This window comes from Thermobia domestica, chromosome 5 (assembly GCF_964235325.1).
Source record: "Thermobia domestica chromosome 5, izTheDome1.hap1.1, whole genome shotgun sequence".
Classification (NCBI taxonomy): Eukaryota; Metazoa; Arthropoda; class Insecta; order Zygentoma; family Lepismatidae; genus Thermobia; species Thermobia domestica.
In genome coordinates, this window is record NC_137458.1 from 166,379,188 (window position 1) to 166,401,611 (window position 22,424).

Consider the following 22,424-nt stretch of genomic DNA (forward strand, 5'->3'; position numbering starts at 1 on the left):
TATAGGTATTTATCTGTCACAACAAAAAGAATGCTTTGTTGCAGCAAGCATTTTATTTACTTACTGAAACTTTTAAAGCTGTGGATGTTGATTAAAATATATATATATATATATATACACACATGTATTACGTTTGCAAATGCAGTTCACGCAATATATAGCACAATAGTGTAAGAAACAAGGAAAACAGAAAAACTGTTACATGTTAAGTCCCATACAATAGAAATACAAAATTCACTTGAATATTTAAATCTTATCGCAGGAGTGCAGCACATGAATATATGGCTAGTGAGTATCGTTTTCACCTAGAAGTCTGCTAGTTCATGTTCAAATCTTCACGAAGTATACTTTTTTCTTTTCATGAAAGGAATAGTTATAAAATGTACTATTACAGTTTTTGATCTACTTTCACCCTGTTAGATTACTTCTTACCTTTTTCCCTAAGACGATAATATAATAGTATAATTCTAGATCAAAAGTAAAGATGTTCTAGATTTTTCTTCCATTAATAAACTATAGAAATAAACTAACATCTGAAAGTAAATATACATGTAATTGAAACGAACGTAACGAATTTACATCATTTGATTCAACCAGCATTTATGTAACTATGTGTCTGTTTTACTGTAATACTCGTAAAGCTTATTCGACTTTAATGAAACTTGACATGTGCCTTCCTCCAATCTTTCTAAACAACATTATTGTTTAATGTTACAAGGATCTATCATGAATAGGGAGTACAAGGGAATAAAATCTTCACAACTGCAAATTTTCATATATAGAAAACAATTTTCTGGTGGGAACTATCCAATCACCATCCTGCATGGGCTTAAACTTTGTCAAGAATCTAAGCCTGAATTAATTGTGTTCCACGATAATTTTTATCAAATATATATTTCATTCTTAGCAATATAGTACACGTTCTCTGTTTTCATTAATTCCTTCTGGAATAGTTATAAAGTCCGTAAAGTATAATGGATGGATTTATTTACCGATAATAAAACATGTCCCACGATAACTTTCGTAACCAAGTATTCGGTTTTTTTTTTTTTTTTTTTTTTTTTTTTAAATAATATAAGATACATGTATTTGAAGATTTCCAATCATCTTCAACGTTTGGGTATAGAATCTATCCAGGATGAAGGAATGAATAAATTCCTCCATGTGATTTACAAAATATATCTTATGACAGCTTTCGTAAAAATAATTAATTTTCATAGTATATCTAGACTGGACACGGATGTTTCATGACTTGACGTGAGTGATGGGAGTCCAGCTCCAATAAACTGTAGCCTTAATGCCTTGTGTGGACATGCTGATTCAACTGTTTTGTCTTTAAAGACAGATTGATGATGCAAATTCCGTTCTTTTTCATCTAGAACTTGAAGCGTTGATGTTACTTTCGATCTTACGCTGATGTTACTCCTAGGTTTTGACCTAGTCCATTCTCTGGTCTCCATACTCTGCATGACGATTCAGCCACTTTCTCACATATCTAGGCTTACAAGAAAAATCTAGCAGAAGAAATTTAGCAGAATGAGACAACTTCTCATCATTAGCAGCACGATCAATAATTACGCCTTTTTGACAGGCAGTTAAATCTATTAGCCTAGGTTTTCAGAGTCCCGTTTTCCCTGATTCTCAAACGGGACACCTAAATGTCCCGTTTCTAAGCAAAAATCAACCAAGTGTTCCGTAAATGTTATTTAAAATATAAATGATAAGAGCAAATTCTACGTTCTTTCGTTAAAATTACTACATATAAAGCTATTTTTCGTACCTGGGAATTTTTAGGACATGCAGTTCACTCTATTGCTCTAGTGGTCAGTGCGTATATATATAAGCTAGTAAAGCATATGCGTTTACTACGCAGTAATTTCTCAGTGAACTTACGAATTGATTACTAAGAAATTCAAGATACTATTTTCCATTTTTGCTTATGGCTGCTCGTGTAATTTTCCAGCGAAATATTTTAATTTTCAAAATATTGTTAGGAAAAATTTAGTATTAAAAGTTTACAAGTTAATATTGTTCAACAACGCTAAAGAAATATATAGAGTGTTTCAAAATTAATATCGGGGTTTTAAGGCTTTGTAGTATTTATTACATTTAACGTACAATTATCAATAATACATCAAATGAAAAAGCAACTCAAACAGTTTTTGCTCAAGTGTTCAATGTGAGCACCATTCGTCACACGGCACACATCGAGTCGATAGGCGTTTTTCCCAAACCTTGATCAGTGTGTTTGGAGTAATTATTACAACAACTTCTTCACTTCTCTTTCTTAAATTTCTCAATCTCCTTAAAATTCTCAACACAGGTGTCACTGGAACTGCTAATTCGCAGCTAGCCTTCCGAACTGATTTCTTGGGGCTACGCGTGAAAGACTCTCACTCGTTCAACACGTTCTTCAGTCACTCTTGGTCGTCTCGTACTCTTCCCTTTGCACAGACAACTGTTGTTTTGAAACTGATGATATCATCTACGGATGTTACTATTACTTGGTGGATTGCAAATGAACTTAATATGGAAAGCACGTTGCACTGTAACAACAGATTCAATCTTTGGAAAACGTAAAACACAAAAATCTTCTGCTCACTAGTCACCATCTTCGCTACTAGCGCTTTCTAACGCCAGAAACAGGAAACAGTGTATGCGCATGCATGCGTACAAAATTGTTTGAGTTGCTCTTTCATTTGATGCGTAATTGTAAGTTAATTGTAATAAATACTACAAAGCCCTAAAAACCTCGATATTCATTTTGAAACATTCTGTATAGTCTTTAACAAATGTTGGTGAAAAGGCAATTAATGAAATATGCATTTGCTTCACCTTATAAACTGGTCATTTTTGACATAATTATAAACGATTCCTTTTATTCTATCGTTACTAGACAAGGATAAAACCGTCAGTACTCTAAAATCTTGCAATCTAGATTCATGATAAACACTATTACTTAACATAATACAAAATAAAACAGTAGTTACCTTCTCTAATACACTTAACTCCCAACGCAACCTCTGAATGGCAGAATTCAACCGGAGAAGTGTCAAGCGCTGTCCATCTTCTAACGGAAGATTCTGAGCCACCCAAAACGAAAGTTCAACAGGATCTGTAGGTAGATTAACACGCGCTGGACCTGATCCTGTCAGTTGCAGACGCTTCAATTCTTTCAACATTCGGGAAACAAGGATTTTTGTATTGTATTGATCATACACCCAGGATGGCCATCCTGTCAGCAACATGTCTCTGCACCTAATTTGTGAAGTTCTTCGGTTGATGATTTCCGTATCAGAATTAACACTCAGTCTTGAACTTGTAACTGTATCCGGATCCACTGGTTGCGTACGATGATGATTCAGGCTATCTAAACGAATTTCACTCAAAGGATCTGGAAGTACTACTTCCGGTAATATTTGCACCTTCGCCACGACGATACTGGAAAATAAGCCAAAGAGAAAACTAACAGATCAAGTAACTATTTACGGACTTAAGTTTCAAGCTTGAATGCTGACCTACTGCGTGTTACAGACTAGCGAAGTGAGTGGGTGGGAGGAGAAAGAGTTACGATATAGCATACTCTTTACATAAATAGTTACTTATGTTTAAATAGGAAATCCACTTGACGCTAGAACTACAATATCTATAGCATGTGCCGATGACTTATTTTTACCGTCCTGATGGAATGCAATTGTATGCAGCTTGGTCTTTTACAGCATATAAACTCAGTAGTTTTAAAAGCCGACATAACACACGCACATACAGTACATACATATATGTGTCCGTCTAACTTCTAGAAATGGTCGGCACAGGATGTGTTACTCACTTTAAAAACAATTATTTAAAAATTTAACCTCCTCCCCAGATCTTTAGTTAATTATTTCTTACATTTTACCGATAATATTAATAAGGCTTTCTCATTCTACTATCTCGACTCACCCAAGTGAGGTATTCCTCTAATTAGCTTTACTGCAGACAAGATAATTTGATGGAAAACGGCTTGATCTGCGCCAAAGTGGTCATGAATCCATGATCATGCTGTCAACTATGCGCTGGATTCAAGTCCTAGCGTGATTCCGAGCCCATGTACATAACAGCTTCCGTTTTTCACGCTCCCACTCCCTTATGCTGCTGTAAATCAACATGTTCACCAACATGTAACTAATTCATCTATATTCTTGCTCCATTCAAAGACCTTTTTCCAAGAAATTTGAAAGCAACACCCTACGCACCCCATATACATTTTTCTAGCAAATAGAGAGTCGTGTCTATGCTAAACGTTATATTCTATTTATTCGATTCAGTAAAGTGTACAATAGAGAGTTTCATGTTATTTCTCTTTTTCCTCGTTCGTTTCTTTACCTGTTTTATTCCGAAAATATTTTTTCACAAGGCTTTACATTTAAAACTCTCACTGTGTATTGATCTCTGCGCGCTAAACAGGGAAAATCAGGGTTTCGCTAACTTTTATCTAAATGAAAATAAACAAAGCAAAAATATATACTTGCAATTTTCTAAAACATGGAAATGTGATTCTCAATATATTCAAGTGCTTGTATGGAACTCATTATTAATGATGAAACAATAAGTAAAGTGGGATAAACGCAAAATAACCAGGATTTTACCAAGAATTCAAACAATTAATTGTACTATATATTATTAACTTTATATTGGAAAGAACATAACTATATTGAAAGAACATAACTTTATATTGGATTGGATATATATATATATATATATATATATATAAGGTGAATAATTTGTAATGTCCAACCATGATAACGGCGAAACCAAAAGAGGCAGAAAAGCGAAACTGCACGAAGCAACTATAAGGAGGGGGACATCTTTGGACGTATTAAACAGCTACATTCAACAGTGTTGCCAATCAAATATAAAGTTCTGTTCTTTCAAATGACACTACGTTAGATTATCCCTATTTTAAATCAACATATCAAATGAGGGATGTTATAGTAACACAAACATCCAAAGTTTGGAAGCCTCTCTTACGCATACAGCACAACGGAGATGGACAGGGTAATACACATCGAAAGTACCTTAGCGTTGGGTACCATGGTCATTGTATGACTTGTTTCGAATGAACAGGAACGAAGTTACAAGGGCTTGAAAATTTAATTTTTTTCGAAAGGTTTTGTTTCGAAAACATGTTTAGATAAGAATCATATTTAGTTACTTGTATGATTTGCAACTGGCAAACAAATCATTTTGCCGTTTACAGCACTTCAATATTTCAAAACCGTTCCGGAGATATGACAACACTTATAAAGTTCGCAATACAACTTTGTTGTATAAGATTTGCAAATCAAAGGTGGAATATCAATAAAATGAGACAGGACCAGAATGAAACTTCTTACGGTTACAACGCTCTGACAAAGTGTCCACATCCATGAAAGTGACCACACGGCTGCTAAAGGACCAAGTGAATTTGAGTAGGTAGTAGTCGTTTACAGACTGTAGGAATAGTTCTAGTGTTAGTCGACCGTAAGTCTAAACTCGGTGCTTTCTTCTATAAATCGAAGACAGAAAAAACGTTTTAAGTGGTGATAGGTGGAGCATTTGTTGTTCCAAACGTGTCCGGAATAGGTTGGAGTATAAGCCATATATCCCTGATTTATAGGGATAAAGAAGACTGGAGGGTTTTGAAATGTGGGTGTGAAGAATAGAGAAAATTCGCTGGGTCGAACAGAAAATGACTGAGATGTTAGAAAAGATGAAGAAAAGAACAATTTTAGATGCAATTGAAAAGATGAAGAAAAACTGGTTGGGGCATTTGCTGAAAAGAACCGTATTATGAGGGACGTTCTAGAAGGTACGATGGCAGGAAAAATTTGGGAGGGCTGACCAATAAATCTTGCTTATCATCATCTTACCTGAAGTCTAAAAGGCTTTCTCGACTTGCCCTGAATTTTTTTTTACCAAAGGCTGCTCAATTTTCATACCATTATTTCGAGACCTAGTCTCTAGGAAGACCTAACACTTTCACTGAAGAAACACCAGAAATTTAGTATAAAAACTGCTCTACATTCAATACCACTTTTATCTTCCAACACTTCATCTTCGTGACAGCAGCTTTTAGCAGCGATAGAAACTGTATTAACTGTCGATGTAAAATAAATGAACAAAACAAAAGATTACCATCTTACTCAACTACCTCAGAGATCCTATCTACTTATAACGTTTATTAAAATATTATTAACGTATTTAAGGCAAGGCTGTATTTAACACTAGAACAACTAGATTTGGGCCTAAGAACACAACGATCTTACGATTGCCCGTTGGACCAAAATTTAATAAGCAAAACGAAAAAAAAAAAAAAAAAAAAATGCAAAAGATGAAGAATAATAAACATGACTAAAGACAGTAAACACCCTCCATGATATTCAGTATGATTATGTTAATTGATACCTTCGCTCGGTACAAAGCAAGGAAGAGGGCAGTTTAAATTTATTTTAAGGGAAAACGCTTATACAAATCTGTTTTTGAACAATAAGAACACTTTCCATAAGTCTTATTATACTGTTTCATAATACCCTTTTCTTCCAGTTCATTAATTTTTATGATCTTAGTGTTCATTAAGAAGATACTGAAATTAAGATTTTAGTGTGAACAAAAAATATAACACTGAAAGTTTTATTTGTTCTAACCAAAATAATAACTTCGCACTGCAGCAGAAACATAAATTTCAACATTCTATGACATTTTAGTACTTGAATATTAATCTTTTAGGACGAAAATTAAAAACAATTTCTTTCACTTTTGCACAAACTTTCATTCTCTGTAACTTTATTTTAAAAGACGTAAATTTGTAACAGTCTGAATCTTTCTTTACAGCAGATTCGAAACGAAAATTAGTTAAAATTTGTACAAAAATATACATAGGGGTAGGGTGGCTCAGTGGTAGAGCACTTACCTCTGGTGCATGGGGCCTCTGGTTCGATCCCCGACCAAGTAAGTTTGTGATGCATAACATCGTGTCCGTGTGTTTTCTCGGGCTACTTTCGTTTACTTCCACATTTCATTCCACCAATTCTTCCATCAACATTCATCCGTCTCCCTTAGCCTAACGGGCAAAATCGTGGGACGTTACACTGAAAAATATATATAAAAATTATATTGTGTTAAGCTTCTGTACGTCGGTATGAGACGCCAAATATTTTTTTGCCTATGAGTGACAAAAAATTAAATTCAACACCGACCCTGCATGTATTTTCTGCAGAAAGACGCACTCCACTCACTTCAAATCTCAATGTTGTTATCAATAATAATAATAATAATAATAATAATAATAATAATAATAATAATAATAATAATAATAATAATAATAATAATAATAATAATAATAATAATAATAATACAAAACAGTGGAAATTGTACAATACTCATTTTTAGAGTTTCAACTGTCTTTATGGAAATGAGTTTGAATTTGCAAGAAAATGTAACACCTTGTTTATGCTTTCTGCATATGTGAATAATGGTTTCTCAATTTTTTTCACTATTTTTCTCATAACAGCAACTTGTGCTTGTCTTCACTATGACAGTCCAACAAACTGCTACCGATTTCTTGAAATCCGGTATAGCAGTCTCAACGAAGTCTTAATTAGTCCTTTAATTAGGTGAACGTAACACAGCTTAGAGTATTGAAGTTCGCCTTTCTAGGTGGTTCTTCTAGTGGTCTATTACTAATATTCAGAAAACACATTGGACACAGAGTCTTGTTTCAGCTTCCGAACTTTACGATTTTTCAAAAAAGAATCTTCGTTTACAAAATGTTGACAACAAACAACAGATCTGTCTGGAGGAATTCAGTTACTTCCCTTCATATCACCATGTCTTGATATTTTATTTATCATTATTCTGTAGTTGATTACTCGGTGGTATTTCGGGGGCCGCGGTGACTCAGTGGCAGAGCGTTCACCTCTGGTGCTTAGGGTCCCGGGTTCGATCCCAGCCCCGCCAAGTGATCTTTGTGGTGGACAAACACGGTGTGCGTGGGTTTTCTCGGGGTTCTCCCGTTTCCTCCCACTTTCTTCATTCCACCATTTCATTCATTTCTCATAATCACCGTCTCCTTTAGCCTAACCGACATAGGTGTGGGACGTAAAACTCAAAGATTTCATTTCATTTCGATGGTATTTCGTGAAACGATACCCAACGTATTCTAAAATACCTCTTCATGCCTTAGAAAAGGGCAAAGAACAGCAATACATTTTAATTTGCGAAAACACTGAACCACATAATGTATTTTTCGCTATGAGATTTATAAAAACAAGACTCGCTTAGTGCTGCACCCATGCGGCAGAATTCAGAAAAATATTCGTATGGTGATCTCTATGTTATTTTGGTGATTCGACAGACAGCAGAGAGGATGGTGCGGGCGGTGGTTTGGAACATCGCCCGTTGGAATCACTCTTCTCTCGCTGGCTATCTATACTGCCTGTCGAAACAACGATTTATAGCGTACACCAAAAACAAAAAATTGGCCCTAGGTGGCAGGGACAGTCGAGGCTTCTTCTCGTCATTCCCCAGTTTTTGAAGGAACTAGTACAATTTTTCAATAATTTACTTACATACGGCAAGGTTGTATATATGTTTTAATTAGAGTTAAGTCGCCTAACACGTGACTCCTGATTCACTTGTTCCTATTGCAGTGTTTCCAAACTAGTTACTTATTACATATCAATATGTACCATCTAGATTTGACCCTCCCAAAAATCAATTTGGAGTTTATTTCGTTATTGTGTTGTCAACCCAGATATGATCCCCCCCACCTTGATTGAAACAAACACATTGTGCTCCTGAGTGTTTGTGGTGTTGAATGTCGTGTGTGTATGTAACCTGTCAATTATATATTTTTGCAAAGTTTTGATGAGTATTTAAGTGTAGTGCTGTTTTCTTCTTTCTCTATATTTGTCACTACTTTCCGTGAAACCAGAACAATACATTACGATGAATGCGGCTAGTAATTTAGTGAAATACCCGTTTTCATCCCTACCATATGACGACAAACTAACTGGAAGCTGGAAATTTAGGAATGCAAATGCCTAATTTAAAATTGTGTGTTAAGCAAGTGATCCGTAATAAGGAAAGATTGCATCAATTTAACATGAACATATAACTGAAAAACAGTTCGAATTTGTGGTTGTGATGTAGCCAATCCTTTATTTTGTTTTCCGTGTGTTGTTTTGGGAAGAGAGGGGGGGGGGTCGCAAGCTGGACAAAATCTGCTTTATGTTTATAAGTATACTGTAGGCACAAACAACTTCATTCTAAATAACTCTCTCTCTCTCTCTCTCTCTCTCTATATATATATATATATATATATATATGTGTGTGTGTGTGTGTGTGTGTGTGTGTGACTAATAAAATAATGTTATTTGTGCCTTTACATGTACTTTTTTTTTTTTTTTTCGGATATGCGCTTATTTATTGTGTACGTTTTGGCACTATATATACTCACGAGCCGCCACTGCCTGAGATGCCTGCAACAAAGGAAAATGGAAGATGCCCCTATCTTTTTGCACACAAATCCATATACCTCTATTCGGGTACTCGTTCAAGCAAGGTAAACGGCTGTTTTCGTTTCGACATTCAGAAGTAACTTTACAACGACAAGGTTCAAACACAAGATACGTGAAAACAATGAATCCACTACGTGGCCTGGATGAAACAAAATGCTTTCGTTGAAGTTTGGTATTTCGTCCAATCGACATAAATATGAGCATCTTATTATAAATATATGTCTTGGTGAAGAATTCCAGTCCACGGTAACTTCAATGCTTTCGTTGAAGTTTGGTATTTCGTCCAATCGACATAAATATGAGCATCTTATTATAAATATATCTCTTGGTGAAGAATTCCAGTCCACGGTAACTTCAATATTTAAGCCAGTTATTCCATGAGAAACTCCTAGCTTTTTCTAAACAGTAGCCTATATGTCAGTAGGAGCGTGTTTCGAACATTAATTATTAAATAACGGAACGAATATAACAAAACAGTCTCCCTTTTACTTTCTTAAATACAAAAATCTGCATTTGTTACGTGTCATTGATCCACTAATTTCGTTGTAACTTTTGCCATTACGTTTGAAAATCCCTTAAATAGTGGAAATTATGCCAAACTATGGTGTATAAAGATATTTAACATGTCGAAAACACATCGACCTTCCCTCCATGCACAGACACAAAGACTACTGAAGAAAGATAATTACTGAAGAGAATGAGGTTGTTGAAGATCAATTAGCAAATCCGCTCTGGAAAGCAAAAACATGCGACCAATTTATAATACCACCTAGAACTTAGATCACGCTGTGTGAATGAATATTAATTACGTAAAAAAGACTCTTTTCCTTAATAAAAATAATATGGATAATAAATATTCGAAACTAACTTTTGCATACGAAAATCGATAGAAAACGAAATACAACAAATAAAATGAACCTTACAATTCCCAATATTGAAGTTAGAACTAAATTTTAAGAACTGTAGTGGTAATATTTACTATTTTGAATAATTAGATGAAGTATTAAGATAGGCTTGAAACACTAATTTTTATACAATTCTTGAACAAAATTAATTATAAAGAGAAAACTCTAAACAATAACTGAAAATATGAAGAAAACTGGAAAATATGAAACCTTAAGAAAGCGCAGTAACAGGCTCGTGTAACATATCACATTTCAAGATGTGAGAGATTACAATCAATAAAGCAAGAACATAAGACTGTATGAGGGCCATCTAGCTGGTGACCTCAGGAAGTAGACTGTAACAATGGACAAAGCATGGATCTACCTAAGCGACTGTGGAAAAATTCGGGTCATCACTTACAGAGGTGATCATGAAAAATTCCGAGGTAACTTTGAGCGTCAACGCAAGGGAAGTTTCCCGAAATGTATTATGATTGTACCGGCTTTTGCTACAGCGGGAAGCTCAATAATGTTACAGTCAAAAAAGAAGTCAAAATCAATGACGTTTATTACCAAGAACATATCTTATTCCTAATTTACACAGAGGAAATACTAACATTGTACACCCATTGGGTGCAACTACACCAGGACCAGGCTTCAAGTCACGCGGCCAAAACACTGTTGGCCTTCTACCAATGCACAGCAGCTGCAACTGGTATCTACGCTATTCCGTTCGAAGGTATTCCCGTTACGAGTCTAGATGCTGCTCCCACAAGTTACTGCGCTTTTGAACCTCTAATACAGCGCTTTTCGTCTCATCGGGTTCACATAGTGTGTGCCTCTGGAAATCTTGCAAGCCAGAGTGGGGCGATGTGGGATACTACTAAAGCGGAAACTGCAATGGCATGCAATGCTCTATACCGGTGGCCATCATATCAAGCATATTCCACGGTAGCCAACTTCAGCTTGTTCAGATGTAAACGGATTAGCCTCTGTATTGTTTTAAATCATATCAAAAGAACATTCTTTTCTTTCAGCTCGAACACGGGGCTTTTAAGACTGTCGCTTGCGAACTGCTTTGTGCCTGATTAAACACTAAAACGAAGCACACGATAGTTCTATTAAGACATTGCAAATATGAACACATCTACCACTTACTCTGAATTAAATAATTTCATTTTTTTTTATTTATTATTATTAATGAGACATTAATTTATTGACAATAGTCGGAATTTTTCCACACTGGACTTACCCATCGATTTGTCGTCTTGTTTCCAATACCTTAAACCTTTGTCTTCCCTTTGTTTTAATCTTGAATCCTGGATCAAGCTCTGACTCTTCACGAAATTCGTAAATTTCAGCTGTTGTCCCTACATCAGCTAGCACTGGCATGAATTCTCGATTTGAATATCTGCTGAGAAAATACAATTATCAAGGTTTTTTTCTTTATATATCTATCTATCTATCTATCTATCTATCTATCTATCTATATATATATATGAAGTATACTTCTGTAAAACATACATCATCTACTACGTTTACTATGAATTATCTCACTTAGTTCAAAATTCTTTCCTTGAAAAAGCCTTTAGTTTTCAAGTTTTCGGGTCTCCCCTGCACCCTTGATCATCAAGGATGAGAACAGAATTAGAGACATATAGAAGAATGGACTCACCGCAGAAAAACAGTAAAGATATAAGTTTGTCAATTGATGCGTCACCCGCCATGCTGTGAGATGGTGGGGTCAAGTGGTGCGTTATGTTTAGGAAGAACATATTGACCAACTAATGCTGACGTTTTTATTGTTGTCGCACCAATACTGGATGCAATTTTCAATTAGTGTTCCCCACTCCTTACTTCACCAACTCTTATCTTTAAAGATTTTGAATGTTTTGAATAGCAAATAACTTTTCAAAACAGCTTTTCTTCTTTTCATTTTTGATTTTATATAAAATTCGTGTCTATTATATTGTACTTTTTTAAAAATATATAATCCTCCAGGCAGCTGAATTGGTAGACCCCCCAAATTTGATTCGGAGCCGTATAACAGCTCTCATTTTTATTTTTATTTTATTTATTTATTTATTAAGCGAGGAGGTAAGGAAAGGGGATCTTAATGCGATGCATATACAGTACTATGAAAAAAATCTTATTCAATGCATTGCTCAACCTGCGGAACATAGGTAGTTCACCCCATTTCTTGTTCATAGTATTAATTTTAGATCTATCGAAATCTGAGATACATTTTAGCTTGACTGTGCCAGTACCTCATTTCTTGTTGGTAGTCTTAGTTTCACTCACTGTAACAATTTAATAAAATGGATACCGGATATCTATTCAGATTATCCCGGCCCAATAAATAATCGGTCTCATTTCCTTTATATTTCCTTGACTTTCTTAAAAATAATTAACCTAACATTTTTATTTATTTGTTTAATTAATATTTCTCATCTTCAATTTCTGACGAAGAAAGCTTTATATGCGAAACAGAACATTACTGATGTTTCATCTATCCCGGTGAACTTTCTCGAAAAACCACGAAAAGGATTGGCTATACTTAGCCACTGAAATGGAAGAGATCTTTCTCCAGTTTTCAAGATCAACGTACGAAACTAGTGCTTCTCTTCAATAAAGCGGGATCATGTTAAGTGCACCTTCAAGTACCATAATCGCGATTTCCGTCAAATAACCGTATCACTAGGGCCCGGAAGTTGAGGAAAAATCCTCTTTTTTACGAGTGCCCGAAGATGAGGTTTAACATAATATATGTTCATTTTGGGTCATTGTAGGCCAGAAAATGGTGGATTTTATTTGTCCTTTTTTGCTTTTTGCGGCTTTTTTTCTTTTTTATTTGTTTATTGGTCTTTTTTTAAGCTTTTAATACATCTTAACATCTTTTTTTCGCACTTCATCTTTCGACAATAAATTTATTGGACATTAACTCGAATTACAACCACCTCTTAAACATCTTTTTCGTTAAAAAAAAAAAAAATCTTCAACGACTGGACTGATACGACCAGATCTCCAACAATCACAAGTCAGATACGAAGGCGTAACAATGTCCTCCAGCAAGGGGGGGGGGGAGGAGAAGTTTTCTTATTTTAGTTTGTACTTTAGTTTGTGGAAGGACAGACCGTTAACCAACCTACCAGAAGCTTGTATTTCTTGAGCATTATATTCATTAAGTACGTAATTTTATTCAAAATGGACCTTATTTTATTATTGGTCCCTCTTTTAGATATATTTAGGTCTTTTTAGGCAATTTTTAGGTCTTCAACTTCCGAGCCCTACTTCTCACACTCATGACAAGTAATGGCAAATTCTACAGGTCATTTTAACAACAGCATGAGTAATGCAACCAACCATTTTATATAATTTTCACTCTATCTCCTCACGCAGAAAGTAAACACATTGATCTAGCGTAGTTTCCACATTAAAAAAGTGCACTAAGTCCTCTCTAGCATTTGAGCACAAGCAAAAATTGCAAATACTGTATCACAACAATCTGCATTAATTCTACCGCAAGGAGGACATACCTGAAGAAGAAAGAGAGCAAATCCGTCCCACACATTAATATCAAAATTTAATAGATCTCAGTAGAAATTCAACCTTAAACGGTACTCTATTCTACTTAGATTGGTCAAAAATACTTCATAAAAAAAAATTATATTATTTCTTTATTATTATCATTTTAATACTAACTATAAATTAAACTGAAAAATTAGTTCACCGCCGAGTGAGAATCCAACCTGAACAATATAGTTTATTTATAGTGTAATAAACACAAACTATGGTTACATAAGGTACAGCCGCAATTGGACCGTTGATTATTTTACGAAATAAAATAAAATAAAATAAATAACAAATACATTCCCATTCACACTTTTAAAAAAGATAATGTTAGCTCTTCTCTAGCTATGTTTGTTTTCTTTTAATCTGTGTTTTCACCCATCACCACCTTCCAGGGTGCTCAAGACTTCAGCGTTAGTTAATTTATATACGGAAATTAAGGCTTAAAAATTAATCTACTTGATTGTATCAGCTGCGTAAGAACTTTCAAAAGTGATACTCAATGTAAAAATACCAAATACTTAAACAACTGTCATCAGACAACTTTAATTTGATTTACGCAACTTGTCATCCCGATTGTTTCTTCCCTATCTCATGCTCGTGCGCTTGCCAATGTTGAAACTTTCAACAAGGAAGGTGAAAATTTCAAGACGGCCAGTTACCTTTACAAATTGAATAAATGAAAGCTATCGCTTACCTTACACTGACAACTCCAAATGTGCGATCCTTGGCGATTGTGTTTCGTAACATATTAATAGTAGGTGGATAGAAGACTGTAAGAGGCAACGTCTGTCCAGGAACCAAGACAACTCCTGGCTGGGGTAGCAGAGGAATATTTTGGTAGCTGTCATCGTCCAGCACAGTCCGACCGCTCAATTCTTCCAAATCATTTCCCAGATACTGTAATGAATACGAAGACAAACTTCAGAATTGCAGGCGATGTAAAGAAAACAAATATAATGTATGCGACAGAAAGTTCATGCAATAATTATTTATTTAAATATTTTATTGATGTCAAACACGACATCCCTGATAATAATTCGTAAAATTCTTAAATTTAATTTTCTCCCAAATGTTGAAGGTTTTAAAAAAACATCTTAATAACCACTCATCAGTACCAATAACCCACATTAGATCATCCACGCGTGACCACCCTTCCATCACAATTTTCCACGATATCTGGTATGTAGCAACTACAAGGAAATATATGAACTCTACTTTTTATTTATATATTTATTTTTTTCATATTACTTCTGCAAATTTTTCTTTTTCTCTTACAGACTCAGAAATATTACTGAACTCGGTTTCGTGAACGATGCAATGAAAGGAAATATGTCTCACTAAAATTAAGCTGTGCAAGGCTATGATTGAAGCAAAAGTATTCAAATTCACCTTACTGGAAATTTGGTGAGGATTTTGACAGTGTGGTGTAAAACAATATGAATGGATTTTCAATCTATGAAATATCGTCTCTAGTGGTAACAGGTAACATCACACCCGTGATTTCTTTCGAGGTTCTCCCGTTTCCTTACATTCTCATTCCATCAATTTATTTTTCATAATCATTAACTTTCATTGATGACGAGATTACTTTAGCCCATTGGGGATAAACTGAGGTCGTAAAACTGAAAGAGTTCATTTTTCATTTACTATGGAAGAAAAGTGATATTTTAAAACTACGTTTATACATATATATATATTTTAAAAAAAGAATTTTCCGTATTATTTAGAAAATACAAACATACCAGTGCGACACACTAGTTCTTAATGTTAAAATGTCACGCTGTTAGGTGTCGCTGTCTATGTTGGCTGACGCCAATAGGTATTGTTTGTGTGCAGGCAATTTATACATTTAACCCTTTTCTTGGCAAGAAGACTTATGATGTTCAGAAAAAAAATACTGCATGTCAAATAGTTGTAAAATAAGACATAATTGCACATTTTAGTTACATGTTTTATTTAGACAAGGCTGTGACATAATGTATCCCATAGGATACATTGCCAAGAATAGGTAGTCACGAAGTAACCAAACATATTCAAAAACATGTATTCTTTGGGTTAAAATTATTATGATGACTTAATTGCAACTTTGAAACTGCATGGTTTTATTGTAATTGTTTTAGGACCAGCGTCATAACCATATTTAGATTTGGGCATTAATATTTTTGTGTATTTCCAAGTGATACGCTGTGACGACTTAGTTGCAACTGAAACTCCACTTTTTCACTGACTAATAGAACGTATGGAATGCATATTTCAAAATTAGAAAACAACTCATCTAACTGTATTCCTGGAAACAGCAGACGACTGTCCAATATTTTAGATACATACATGAGTATTCTTCTACGAAGAACATTGAGGCGTAACACATGTTATGCAAAAAATTCTCCACATGCTTCTTCTATCATTTAAAAATTTGTTAGAGCACAACACGACTATATTATTGGACCATTAGCATCAAATTTATGTAAGTGCATTTAAAATATAATTACCTGTTCTAAATAAATTAATTTCTATTCCAGATAAATAAGAAAATTCTCTTTGGTGGTAATCTTGATATATCTTCTATCTTATACATAGATACGATACACTATAAAACCAATATGAAACTCATGCGAGGATAACGATTACCAAATCAAACTCAGAGTGAATTTTTTATTCTCAAAAATGGAGGGAACTTACAGACGTTTCGTATAGTGTAGAAGTATGAAGTAATAAATTGTTATTGATACAGCAAAATAATAAATATATATGGAACAAGCGTAACGTTCAATTTTTGTTAATAAGATTGGTAGTGATAGTATGCCACTCCCAATCCAGATTTCCCTTTTCAGTGTTTAGAATTTTTTGTCATGATGTAATAAGGCCTCAAAAAAGTTTCTTTCAAGTGTTGAAGTCGAGGTGCACAATGTAAAATCTTAATAAACTGCCAGGGCCTAGAGTTGAACGGTATTCACCAGGTTAAGGCATATGCTGATGATGTAAATTTAATAGGGGATGATAGGAGTTGAGTTGATTTTAGTTTAGCGTCCCTTTCAGCAGCGAAGCTATATGAGACGTGGACCTACTGATTAACGTGGAATCCGAACCACATGAGCTCCGGCCAGGAATCGAACCCAGGTCTCCCACGCCAAAGGCGCGTACGCTAACCGCTTAGCCACGGAGGAGCTCGAGGGGATGATAGGAGAACAATAGAAAGAAATGCAGAGATCTTATTAAACGCTTGCAAGGACTTTAGAAGAAAATGCAGAGAAAACTAAATACATGGAAGTGTGTCGGGACCGGAATACAGCAAATTATGGATGCGTTAAAATATTAAATAATACTTTTGATAAAGTGGATAGTTTCAAATATCTAGGATCAATATTAACAGACGAAAATCATATTCACGAAGAAATTAAATGTCGACTAAAAGCAGGGAATTCGTGTTACTATTCGGTTCAAAATCTCTTGTCGTCGCGAATTCTGTCGAGCTTAAAATATACAAAACGATAACCATGCCTGTTGTTTTGTATGGCTGCGAAACATGGTCACTTATTCCGAGGGAAGAACATAGACTGAAAGTATTTGAGAACAAGATCCTGAGACGAATATTCAGACCCAAGAGGAACGGGAATGGGGAATGGTGGAAACTTCATAACGAGGAACTACATAATTTATATGGTTTACCCAACATTGTTAGGGTCGTGAAGTCTAGGAGGCTTAGGTGGGCGGGTCATGTAGGTAGAATGGAAGAAAGTAGAAACGCTTTCAAAGTCTTGACTGGAAGACCAATCGGAAAACGACCATTAGGAAGACCTAGGCGCAGATGGGAGGACAATATTAAGATGGATCTCGCAGAGATTGGAATACAAAGTACAAACTGGATGCAGTTAGCTAAGGATAGAAGTCAGTGGAGAGCTTTTGTGAACGCGGCATTGAACCTCCGGGTTCCATAGGCCATAGAGTTAGTATATATATATAAATTAATTATTGTTTGGACAATCCCGAAACAGATTCTTTATCATTTCGTGACTTCCTTAGATGTTACTTCAGTCTGCTGTTGATATTCCTTTTCATCATTTTAGTGTAAGTGTCTAGGCAAAAACAAGACATCTTGTGAATGTACTACGAGAATTGTTATCAACGAAATAGCTTTTGAATTGGCTCAGAGACATTTCCGAATTTTTAGTTGGTTTCAGGTAACTTCTAAATTATGCTTCACTGTAATTTTTCTTCGTTTATACGTCAAGCCAGGAAATAATGGAAGGGAAACCCACTTATCTATTTCTTTTATTTTAGTTTTACCAATTACTGAACATTCTACACTACTGAACACCTTTGGTTGCCAACCTTCCATAGTGACCCTATAATACCCCTTTCTAAGATCAATAAGTTATGTATTCAATTTTGAAGTCACAAATCTATAAGCTCTGATGAACGTTCGCCTTAATCTTACAAGGGGGTACCGATTTCAGTGACCTTGAAATTTATGAAAACACTAAAAATCTAAAGGGGTGCTTGCTTAATAATTAAATTCGAAGACAACTGTTATTGGCAAAACGATGGGCTAGACATGGGGAGCTAACTATCAGCAAGTACAGTAATCAGTAACTTTGAGTCAGGGTTTGTCCAAGTAGGTTGTACCCCCCCCCCCCCCCAGGGTTTGCCCAAGTGGGCCCAGCCCGAAAAACCCGGTGAAAAAACCCACCTGGGTTTTTGAGCTTTTTGTTAATATATTATTGCTACAACTAAGTTGATCACATTGAAAGTGATTTTTATCAAATTTTGCACTTTCCTCGGGCGAATTAAATGCTTTCACGTTAAGGTATACAACAACATTCTACATAAGACCTTTATAAATTTCTGAATGCACTGAATAAATGAAAAAACCTTACCTTAGCTTGAGATAATTATATTACAAATTAATGTATTGATAATGCTTATAGCCTATTTGGAAAAAAAAAATGCAATCTTATATTTTAGAAAATACTTTCCGTAAATAGTGTGCTCGCCGACTCGGCTATGCCGAGGGACGTTATCCCTCATAGGGGAGACCGGGGCACATTGTCACAATTTTCACGTTTTATTTTCTTGTGATGCTCGTGTAAGGCCGAAAATTACAATTTTTAGTATACACATACTTTGTTATCTTGTGCATAACCAGTGGCGTATTTAGGGGAGGGGCTTTCGGGCTTAAGCCCCCCCCCGAAATCTTACTTACTATATTAAAGTATATGAAATATCTTGCAGAATTTTTACATTTTTAGGTAAAGCCCCCTCCGAAACAAAATCGTAAATACGCCACTGTGCATAACATACATTTCTCTGTCCAATGTAACTCGCTGTGAACTGGAGTTATGTACTGCGTTTTATGATCAATACAGTTGTGACAATGTACCCCATATTCGGGGTAAGTTGTCACAATATATGGGGCAAATTGTCACATGTTATTCTTGTGGCACTTTCCAGAAATTGGTAGATATTAATGCAACTATTACTAATGCAAAAAGACTGTAAATGTTACCAGCATTAAATTCTTAGCGTCTGAAAGAGAATCAAAACATAATTAAATGAAAGGGGAAACTATATTAGTTAAATAGGAAAGAAAGTAGGGGGACCTGTAGCTTATATTTTCTCAACCTAACAGATTTATTGTTACATCAAGCTTTGTAGGAAAACCAAAACTGCCATGAAAACAGAACTAACTCATAGCTAAGGAATCAAAACTACAAACTGAAAGGTCATAACAAAATGACGAAATTATCAAATCATAGCCTACATCTGCAATAGGCCTACACAAAATTAGCCAATTGCATTTAAGTTGTTTCTGATTGTAGTTTATAAATTGCAAAGAATTCCTCTGATAGGACTACTGTATAAGAGGAGTAAATATTATTACGAAGTTTAGTTGCGTTTTATTAGTACGCACCGCAAACTAGTTTGAAAATGTTTATCCTTTAGCTTCGACAAAGTACCATACCTGGAGATCATCGTCAGAGTCACAGTTAATACACACGTAAAACAAGTTCTGCTTCCCTCAGTTTTCATAGGCTGATTCCGTACATCGAATGCACTGAATCCACTTCTCGCTACATGTACTTGCACTGTATGGATCGCCATAAACTAAACACAATGTATTGTCGTCCTCTGAGGAAGAATCGTAATCTTCTTTGGACCTTCGTTGACATTGTTTGTAGGTGCAAAACTATTTCCTTGGGGAGTTCACCATGTCTTTTCAGAAATACCGGATACCAGTCTGGGCCAGCAATGGCCTTTTCATTCCACGACTCTGGGCATTCCAATCCTAGCGCTTTTGCATAGTTGTAAGCCAAATCGCGAACCTCTTTTGTAGTGAGTCCAAATTATATGTGCGAAGCTTGTTTTGGTATGATACTAGTAATTCTTCCCAGTATTAGTATTACGAAGAGTAACCTAATGTAAATAAGCATTGGCCGAACTGTAGTTCGCCATCTGTAACACGTGCACAAAATCTTGCCAATGTTCTGTTGTGGACATGAAATTCTTTAGCACTTTAGGCCTACGTATTGATATGGGGTTGTTATTTCTTTTCATAGCTCTTGCTGTAACCAGTAGATCTCCCACTGGTGGTGCTTTCCTCTCTGTCTTTCTTTTGTATATTCTCACTGTCTGCGAAACAGAGATAATCCTATCGTTTGTATTATACATAACACACAGTGGGGCACATTGTCACAGTGACAACATGCCCCGTCTTATTTGTGACAACTTGCCCCACGCGTCGCCATTACTCTTTTTACAAAATATCTATACCAAACGACAAGATTAGGCGCATTCAAAGTAGCACATTATGAAGCTCTATTTGTAGCCTACATAACACACACAAACATATTTGCTTCTACCGCTTTCACGAACACACAAAACAGCAATTTCAGGACTCGGAAAATTTACATTCCGGCACTGAAAATAGACAAAGTTCAACTGACGCAGCACCGTTGTTCCCGCGCATCTCCAAACGAGTACAGTTAGTAGTGACATATAGTAAGTAAACAAGAAAGCAGCACCTGCGCGCTAATGTTTTCGCTTTTTTCACAATTGCTACTGTGACAACGTGCCCCGGTCTCCCCTACGTTTGACGTGTTTAAAGCCATATGTGCCGGTACTACAAGTAAATATGTAGTGCATTAGTAAAACTATTAGTATTATTTCTTACCTTTGATGGTAGCACAAGTATTCTTCAATAAAATTTAGTTTTCCAACAATAACAGTTTAGTTCAGTTATTTGTTGGTACTCTTCAAATAAGCATTCTTTAGAATCAACACCAACAACAGCGTAAAAATTCTTGACAAATTTAAGAAGCTTAATGCTCAGAGTTCCGAAAAATACGTAGACCTAACACTTACTACTTCAAGTGCTGAATTCAAACTTCCGTGTACTAGTGGAAGTTTCGATGTACAGTAAAGAAACCTGCATTTTCGAGGGGGGTGGGAAATCGCGAAAGAAATGCTCGGGAAATTCCCGCAATTGAACGCACAAAGCATCGGAACTGAATACTTCAACAATAAAACTATTTATTTTACGCTGGAAGATATTTAATTTCATTTAAGACATTTTGAAACATTTACTTTATAAAATATGAATTATATCTTTGTTAATTGTTTTAAATTAATTTTCTGGAAAGAAACGTCTTGCAACAAATGCTCGGGAATTTCACCTAATTGAACGCACAACATATCGAAAGTGACCTTCAAATAAAACAATTTATTTTACGCTGTTAAATTAATATATTTGGTGTTCATATTCGGCAAACGTCACTGAGGCTTCTGGGATGATTCGATCTACATTTGTTCGTTCGTCTGCCTGTACCACACATACTACAGGGTACCACCTTCGATGTTTTAAGTTTAAATTTTCAGGACACAAGCACGAGACACATTAAATTTCCAGTATAGATTTTGGCGGCATACCAACGTTCAATTTCAAAATGGATGCTTTAAAAAAAAAAAAATAAAATAAAAAAAAAAAATAAAAAAAAAAAATAGCGGGTATCCAAGCTACAATGTGCAAGTTTCGGTCTGTTAAGTTGAAATTTTTAGAATATAAGCACGAAACACACTAAATTAGCTGTATATATTTTGGCGGCGATCTAACGTAAAATTTCAAAATGGCGACCATTTTTTAAAACAGCAGTGAATAGAAAGTTGTTGCAAGTTGTGACAATGATAATCTAGAAATATAAATCACATTTTAACACTTGTACCCCAAAGACATTGAAATATTTCGAAAAAACCCAATTAAACCCGAAAAAACCCACATGGGCTCAGGTGGGTTGGGCTTTTTTTAAAAAAAAACGGGTTTTTTCAAACCCTGACCCCCCCCCAAAAAAAAAGTTATGAACTGTTTATCAGTATATTATTGATACAACCAAGTTAATTTTTGATACAACCGGGTTAATTTTGGACGAGATTTTGG

General features: G+C 35.2%; 1 protein-coding gene across 3 annotated transcripts in view; it reads right to left on the bottom strand.

Annotated features, from left to right (window-relative positions):
- The window catches only part of LOC145686248 (protein cereblon-like), a 58,021-nt gene that overhangs the window by 18,038 nt on the left and 17,559 nt on the right, over positions 1-22,424 (bottom strand). For 2 of the 3 annotated variants that reach the window (XM_081759359.1, XM_081759357.1), the window contains exons 3-5: positions 14,691-14,893; positions 11,676-11,837; positions 2,991-3,441 (exon numbers count right to left, since the gene is read on the bottom strand). In XM_081759359.1, coding sequence (XP_081615485.1) covers positions 2,991-3,441; positions 11,676-11,837; positions 14,691-14,893 — 816 coding nt within the window. The remainder of the gene's footprint in view (positions 1-2,990; positions 3,442-11,675; positions 11,838-14,690; positions 14,894-22,424) is intronic. The other variant, XM_081759358.1, reaches the window with a different exon arrangement.